Source organism: Gossypium arboreum, chromosome 6 (genome assembly GCF_025698485.1).
Source record: "Gossypium arboreum isolate Shixiya-1 chromosome 6, ASM2569848v2, whole genome shotgun sequence".
Taxonomy (NCBI): domain Eukaryota; kingdom Viridiplantae; phylum Streptophyta; class Magnoliopsida; order Malvales; family Malvaceae; genus Gossypium; species Gossypium arboreum.
Window position 1 is genome coordinate 15,087,261 of NC_069075.1, and position 8,456 is coordinate 15,095,716.

General features: G+C 34.5%; 1 protein-coding gene across 2 annotated transcripts; it reads left to right on the forward strand.

The window, feature by feature from the left end:
• Positions 1–3,739: 3,739 nt before the first annotated feature.
• LOC108484737 (probable UDP-3-O-acylglucosamine N-acyltransferase 2, mitochondrial) lies at positions 3,740–6,590 on the forward strand. 2 transcript variants are annotated; one of them, XR_008284337.1, is made up of 10 exons: positions 3,740–4,035; positions 4,151–4,361; positions 4,468–4,544; positions 4,726–4,775; positions 5,141–5,205; positions 5,310–5,361; positions 5,436–5,506; positions 5,652–5,718; positions 6,038–6,117; positions 6,259–6,331. XR_008284337.1 is itself a non-coding variant. In XM_017788639.2 (10 exons), exons 1-10 carry the CDS (start codon positions 3,885–3,887, stop codon positions 6,325–6,327), a joined length of 885 nt encoding a protein of 294 aa, XP_017644128.1. In that variant the 5' UTR covers positions 3,751–3,884; the 3' UTR covers positions 6,328–6,590. The 2 variants fall into 2 exon arrangements, 1 of the variants encoding a protein (XP_017644128.1); XM_017788639.2 differs by having other exon boundaries at positions 3,751–4,035; positions 6,046–6,117; positions 6,259–6,590.
• The last annotated feature ends 1,866 nt before the right edge of the window (positions 6,591–8,456 follow it).

Consider the following 8,456-nt stretch of genomic DNA (forward strand, 5'->3'; position numbering starts at 1 on the left):
GCATCACCACTTTATCACCAAAGTCTGATGTACAACCAAACTTTCTCATAGGTGGTAGCTCCACTAATAACTTAACAGGCTTCATATTGGTTTCATGCCCCACTAGCATTTCCAAAGGGGCTTCTTTAGTAGTCCGATCTACCGAGTCAATATTCTTCCCATATGAAACATCTTCGACTAGTTAGATTGCTGACAATACCTTGGTCCCAACCCTCATGTCTTAATTTATCAGCACAACACGTCATAATCCGCTCAAAAAAGTTCAATCCAAGAACAAAATCGTAATCATCTAAGTGGATTAGCTTAAAATCTTCATTTCTCTTCCACTCGTCAATTTGTAGCTCAACTTCTCATGCTACTCCCATAGTAGAGACCTCTTTAAAATTTACCATCTTGATCTTCTTATTCTATTTTCTAATCGAGATATCAAGTTTGTTCACGACTTTCTCCTATATGAACAAGTCTAATACTCTAGTATAAAAAAGAGCATTTTTTCTCTAGCTTACGATATTGATGTCCATAAACATCAATCCTACATTCTTGTTATTCTTCTTTATAAGAATGAGTATCATTGACCCAAGTTTTGAAGTTTTACTCTCTTCAGACTATGTTTTCTCTCATTTACTGATCGTGGATAGTTTAAATAGATCTAGACAGTTCTGCAACCTATGCGGCCCATAACACAAGAAGCAGTTCACTGGCTTCTTCTCACTCTCCTTGGCTTTCTTGGCTCCGACAACCCTAATGATCAAACCAAGCCTCATGACCTCTTTTTTTTGGCTTATAATCCCCTTTGATAGCCAAAAACATGAATCTCTTCGGGCAGTTCCTTACCATATGTAGATCGTCGTAAAGAAAGCAATTTTCTTTTATTCCCTTTCTCCTTTGGGTTGTTTTTGGTTTTCCACTTCTCATTTATGGTTTCCCATTGTCACTTTTGCCACTATTACTATTGTCATACTCATTATGTCCTTCATCTTCCCCACATTGCCTTTTCTATTAAACTTGGAAGACTCGAACTTATCTTTCCTCAGACCAAGTTCAATTAAGAACTTCGTTACTGTCAGAGCTTTTGTAAATTCCTAAACTCCTCGGGGTTCCAACTCATATTCGTCCATGGCTTCAGCCCATCCATGAAGGAAAAAAACGTCTCTTTCTCGCTTAAATCAGAAATATAGAGTATGAGTTCACTAAACTCTTGCACATACTCTCTAATTGTGCCTCGTTGCATAAGTCGACGTAACTTTTCCTGAGTCTCGTCTTCGGCATACTTCGGGTAAAACTATGCCTTGAATTCCTTTTGAAACTCCACCTAAGTCCCAATTGCGGTTCCACCACATCTCTCATTTGTGGACCTATGATGCCACAATAACAAAACAACATCAGTGAAATACATAACAATAATGTTTACCTTAGTAGCATTGTCCATGATGCCTTTGGCATAGAAATATTGTTCCATTCCCTATAAGAAATTGCCCACATAGTTTGCAAACCTTGTCCGCGTAAACTCTTTTGGTTTCAAGACATTTATTTTACGATTGAATGTTGCACCAACACTCCTCTACTCACGACGGCTTGACATATAACAAACTCTCTCTCGAGCCCCTCAATTCTCGTGTTCAAAGCCCTTGTCGTGGCCATTGTTTCCTTTCTCAAAGCTATCACCATGACCTTAAAAGCATCCTTTCTTTTCGTCAGCTTACCCATAGTGGAATTAAGCACCCTTTGCATATTTTCCACATTGGAGTTGAGAGACTCCAACACAAAATCTTTATGCTACTCCTTTATTGAGTCCAACTCATCAATGCATCTCTCGACCACCTCAAGTGTCTCCCTCATGTCCTCCACGGGCTCTTCGAGATTGACCAGTTATCCTTCCAAAGTCGACAGTATGTCCCTCAATCGGCTTGCTTTCCTAGCCCTCCCACGAGGCTCCATTGGCTCCATATGATTGGCAACTTCTTTCGACATCTCGAATGGTATCTTCATAATCTTAGCTCTGACACCAACTGTTATGGGGCTAGACTTTTCATCTCGCAATCTGTTGTTTCTTAGGAGATTCTTTTGCTTCAAATGCGCCTAAGTCAGCCCTAACTCTTGCAAAATGAAGATTCTCGCAGAATTCCTCTAAGGCACCATAGTGTAGCGGAAGTAATCTCAAACACAAAAGAAGCTCAAAAGAGCAGAATAGCCACAAAAAAAAAAGCAATACACACAAGGTATTTGAATAAATGCTCTCAATATATTCTTTAACGCAAAAAATAGAATACAATGCATAAAATAGATGATTACAAATGAGGAGGAGACTTTCTATTTATAGTTGAGCTCCCCAAAATCGACGGTATAGATTGAGTTACATTGACGGACGAGATCGAAGTCTATCTACAATTAAAGGATTTACACAGTCTTCAAAATTACAAAATCAAATCTTCTAAAATTACTTTCCCTATTTACCAATGTAGCCCTAATTTTTCATAATTGCTTCATTGGGTCACCAAGACTTTATGTGAATGGACTTCGTCACTTGTTAAATGAACCCGATTTAATATGTAGATCTCCATGGGACACTTTTGTTGCAAAGCCTATGACTTGTGACACTAGCATATGGTTTAGCAATAGTGATTCGAAAAAAAAAATGGAATTTTGGACGTTGAACTCAATTTTTATTTACAACAGTTGGATTCATTTGTTTTTGGTAAGCTTAAAAATTGTAAGTATATATGGAAGTTGAGTTAATTAGACAAGTGTTTAATGGCTGCTTGTGGTCACAAAATCTAGATATGGTTTGACGTTAAAAGTAAGGAAAATCAGAGCGAAACTCCCATTGTATTGAAGCTGGAAGGAAATTAGTAGTTTAGATAACTCAAGACTAATCAATTACTCCCTAATTTATCCCTTTTCATTTCGTTTTAGTTAAATGTCATTCATAACGACTGAGTTAATTAATGGTTGGTGAACTCTACAGCTCAATAGTTTAATATTTCCGTTGAACCCAATTTTGGATTTGAGTTCCCATTGTTATAATCTTTCCTTGTTTAATATAGTGTTTAAAATATTAAATTATGATTTAATTTTTAAAAATAAAAATATATAAACATCAAAATATACAATTTAATTTTAAGTTTTGAAAAATTCTTACTGCATCTGTGAATATTATAAAAGTGTCAATTGGTCAAAAACTTAGCTTTCATTTCTTGCAAAAAGGTATCTATCCAAGGCTATTTAATTGAATAAACTAATAAATACAAGCACTAGCAGTTGGTTTTACTTTTATCCAAGCTAAATAATGATAATGTATTCATGAAGTCAAATACTAGGTGATGGATCACGTTCCTTGCAATGGTATCAAAATTCACAATAAATAGATCAACTAAATTTAGGCTTAAATGAGGCATGAATTTCACAATAAATAAATAAATTAAATTTAAGATTAATATGAATTTGGAATTTTTTTATATTAGGGCGTAAATTTCTTTTATATAAATTAGACTTTAAATTTAGTAATTATTCTCACACTAGGCTTAAACTAAACACCAGTTCCAACATTGAGACTTAAATTTTTTTATCCAAATTAGTTCTTGAATTTAACAATTGTTTTTATATTAAATCTTTAATTTTAAGATTTAAAGGATTAATTTAGATAAAAAATTCAAATCTTAATATGAAAAAAATTACCAAATTTAAGTCTCAAAAAGAGATGTAACCCTAAAATTTATGTTTTGATACGTTAATCTAAATTTGTGCCCAAACATGGATTAAGGCCCATCTCATTCATGCTTTTGCCCAAACCTTAAACCCAACGAAAAAGAATCTTTACCATTTTCATCTCTTTCTCCAACTCTTCAGTGAACCGTCACAGTAACTGAAACGATCCCATTGTCGTTATGGCAGTTACTCTGAAAAGATTATCCTCAATTCCTCCTTTCATTTTCAGGAACTTTCCTCTTTCTACTCCTTCACGTTTTGGCTCTCTCTATAATTTCTTTGTGTCCTCAACTAACCGAACCGCATTGCCAAATAGCGTGGTCAACTCCGGTCAGTTTCTATAGCATCTCAGCTGTTTGCTAAAATGTCTCAATGGATATGTATTGCTTAAATACTTACCGGTTAGCTTTGCTCTTTCTTCATATTCTTTTTTCTGTCAAGACAGAAACTGGAGCTGACGTTGATGATGGCCAGGAGTTTTTAAAATGGAAAAATGGTGGTGGCCATTTTCATCAGTCAGCTTGTATTGATCCAACTGTGGTTATCGAGATTGGTGCGATAGTTTATCCGAAATCCGTTTTGGGTGCAAATGTTCATGTTGGTTCAGGGACTGCTATTGGCCCTTGTGTTAAAATCGGCCAGTTTACAAAGATTGGGTAAATCTTTCAATATGACATCCCATGTTGTGAACTTTGATGTTTTGCTTTAATTTTGTGTTTATGGCCTCTTTGTTTCCTGATTGATTTATTAAACTTTGTTCAGGTATAATGCTGCACTTAGTAACTGCAGTGTAGGTGATTCATGTGTAATCCATAATGGAGTTTGCATCGGTCAAGATGGTAAGTCAGCTTCTTCTCAGCTTGAAAGTTATAAAAGACATCGGATTTATTCATTTGGTAGTTAATCCGTTATCAAAATGTCTACATATATCTCCTTTACTTCCTTACCTGTGTTATTGGACTATTGAAGTGTAATTTTGTACTGAAGTTGAATTTTTTTATCTAATTTTATTTATTGCAGGATTTGGATTTTTTGTCGATGAGGATGGCAACATGGTCAAGAAGCCTCAAGTTGGTGTTTATTGGATTTTAAGAATTACAACATTCACAACTAGAAAAATATCCTACCATGATCATATTTCTTAACAGCCTGAATAATTGGCCATAACTTGAAACATATATATACAATCTATTAACCGATAGAATAGTTGAAATTGTCTCTTATGCTACATAGGAACTTCTTTAAAACTTGCTTGTGTTTCGAGCACTACGAGGCATAACTTAGGAATTGTTTTATGATTAACATTTCAATTATCATTGAATTTATTCTTGTTGATTTAGAAAAGAAAAAAGGTAAAGAATTGCTGCTTGGGTATTTCAGATTTGTTGAACAAGTAAATTCATTTATTGTTTTTTTCTGTGTTGTTCTTCCTCAGATGTTAAATGTTAGGATAGGGAACCACGTGGATATTGGAGCTAATACATGCATTGATCGGGGCAGGCTAGTTATCTATTAACTCTGAATGTTTTCCATTTCTAACTTGTTTCTGCATTCCTGAGCAGACCAATGTTGAATGAAAGTATATCACCTACTTGGTTGTGCAGTTGGAGAGACACAGTAATAGGAGATCATACAAAGATAGATAACTTAGTTCAGGTGGTGTTTTCTGTCTGACCTTGTTGATAGCCATACTCTATGTTAATGCCCTTACCCAAATGCTGGCCATGCAGATTGGACATAATGTAGTTATTGGGAAAAGTTGCATGCTTTGTGGACAGGTCGGCATAGCTGGTTCAGTGATGTATGTTATTAGTATCCTTTAGTTCTTTTCTCCAGTTTTCCCTTCGAGTTTCTTATGTCTCTGAGTGTGCTCAAGTATGTGAACTTGATAAAATTTTCAAAATTTCTGGGAGTTGTGATCATATTTGGTTTCTGTCCTGCCACAGAATAGGAGACTATGTAGTCCTAGGGGGAAGAGTAGCAGTGCGTGATCATGTCTCTATCATATCAAAGGTATTTACTTGATATTGAGAACAAAAAATTAATTCTTGCTTTGAGTTGTTGAGGGTCCTTTAAAATTTTATATAGTGACACAATTAAGAGATCAATATGACAATCAATTTTCATGTTAGAAATTTAACATTATATTAGCAAATGCCTGGCAAGAAAAAGGACCTATTGCTAAACTTTTCAGATTGTATACTTGCTCAAAGCTGTCTTGCTTACTGTATGTTTTTCCTTTGTCATTGATTTGATTATATCCCATTGAAATAGCAAAGGGAGTTAAAGGTTTAAATGCTTCCATGAAGGGTATGTTTCTAAATGAAGTTAGTCATGCAGGTGCGACTAGCTGCTAATAGCTGTGTCACTAAGGACATCAGAGAGCCTGGGGACTATGGTGGCTTCCCTGCTGTAAGGATACATTTACATTTTCAATAACTTTGATCTGTTATCAATGTAGAACTATCGAGTAAAAACTCATCTGCCAAATTCTTTTTCTTGCAAAGCTGACACAAAAAGGGACCTAAACATATTTGAGTTACTGCTTTGCAGGTTCCTATTCATGTTTGGCGAAGACAAATTGCTATTCAATGCCGGAGTTCAAAAAAAGGGAAATCCTAAGGTTTATTAAAAGCTTAGGTCATAGAATTACATATGATACTTGTCTTTCTAGTAGTACTTACTACGTTTACTTTTTTGAAATTAATTTGGGGGGAGGGGATAGCATGCTAACTTTCATTCTGTCAATATATTATACTTTTGGCTTAAATGATAAGTAGATGAGTCCTATGTTATGGACTCTTTTGTTGGCAAGACTTAGTGAAGCAATTAGTTGGAACTTACCTAAATGGAATATTAGTTACATAAGGATTTTTCTTTACAAATTCTTATGATTTAGTTGTTAAAGCATATATGAGTTGCAAATAGGTTAGGAAGATTAGTTTGAAATCCCTTAAATTGAGGGATTTGATTAGGATATTTTGTTCGATTATGATTTAGTTTTCTATTTTCTCCTCATTAATCCCATATTTGATATCATGTATTGTAAAGGTGGATGTAAGAATTTTAGAATCATTTTCTCCTTTAATATGGTATCAGGGCTTTAGGAAATTTTTTTGGGGAATTTATCGTTCTTTTTGCGTAACTTTCGTTGTTGCCATTACAATACTATTTTAACCTTCATCCCTGCCACTTCTGCATAATTCTTCCCATTTCCTTATCAACCTATTTTAACCTTCATCATTGTCATTGTTGTGTAATTTTTCCCTTTTCTTCTCTCCATTTTCCATTCCTTCACCGCATCAACTAATTGGTACAAAATTGAAATCTGAAGAATTTAATTCACCCATGAGCAATCTAAATATAAGGAAACCTTGATAATGAGTAGGTTAAATAAGAAAGAAATTGAGAAGCTCGTTGGGGTCTCTTGAGAAACCTTTTGGAACATCTTGTTCTTTATCATTTTCAAGTAAATGTTCATTTACTTTTTCCATGAATGCCTCAGAAAGGCTTTATGGTAACTCTTGGATGATAGACTTCGGAACCACATACCATATGTCCCCAACATCTCAATTCTTCCATACCTATACCCTATGCTCGAGTAACAAAAAAAAATTATAATTATCAATAGCTTTCTAGCTACTATTGCAGGATTTAGAGACATACATATCGCACCTATTTTTGTCTTTAGAAATGTCTTATATCTACCAATATTGTTGGCCAATCTTATCTTCATTCAAAAGCTTATGATCTCAAAAGTCATGCTATTTTTTCCCCTTCTAATTGTACCTTTCAAGACCTAGGCATGGGGAAGACGATTGGGCTTGCTAAGGGAAGGTGTGGTCTTTATCACCTTGAATCATCTTTGAAAATTAGAAATAACTTATCTCTATCCTTTCTTAGTTCTTCAAATAAAGTTACCATTTGGTCGTATCACCTACGCCTAGGTCATCCATCTTTTAGAGTTTTAAAGGTCATGTTTCCTCTTTTTTTTTTTTCTCCAAGGATTAGATATTGATGAGTTTGATTGTGATATTTGTGAATTGGCAAAACACATTTGTGTCTATCTTACTATTAGCAACACAAGAAGTTCTTAGCCTTTTTTATTAATACATAATGACATAAGGGATCCTTCTACCGTACCAGATGCTTTTGGGTCTTATTGGTTTGTATATTTAATTGGTGATTATTCTCGAGGCACATGGCTCTTCCTCCTTAAATAAAAATTTAACTTCAGCATTATTATACCTAATTACCACTTAATGGTTCAAAACAAATTTGGGGTTAAAATAAAAAGTTTTAGTATAGGCAATGCTAAATATTACTTCAACGAAAATTTTCCACTATACTTTCAATCATAGGACATTAAACATGATTTATCTTGTGTCATCATATCATAACAAAATGGGTTAGCTGAAAGAAGAAAAAAGACATTTTCACAACATTGCTCGTATTTTACCCTTTCAAGTGAATGTTTCTAAGTCCTTTTGGGGGTAAGTTGTTCTTAACGCCACGTACATGATAAATAAACTTGTTTAATGTGTATTAGACCCCCCAAAAAAGTCCTATAGAATTCAATAGTTTTTACTTGCTTTTGAACCTCAAATGGTCTCTCATTTCAAGTATTTGGGTGTATTACCTTTGTTCATTTCCATAACCAACATAGAGAAAAACTAGATCTTTAAGCCATCAAATCTGTCTTCCTGGGTTATTCACCCACCCTAAAAAGATACAAGTGATATAATCCTTTA

Coding starts and splice junctions, on each gene's coding strand:
- LOC108484737 (XM_017788639.2), top strand. CDS start 3,885: ATGGCAGTTACTCTGAAAAGATTATCCTCAATTCCTCCTTTCATTTTC. Junction 4,362..4,467: donor GGCCAGTTTACAAAGATTGG/GTAAATCTTTCA, acceptor AACTTTGTTCAG/GTATAATGCTGCACTTAGTA. Junction 5,362..5,435: donor AGATAGATAACTTAGTTCAG/GTGGTGTTTTCT, acceptor CTGGCCATGCAG/ATTGGACATAATGTAGTTAT.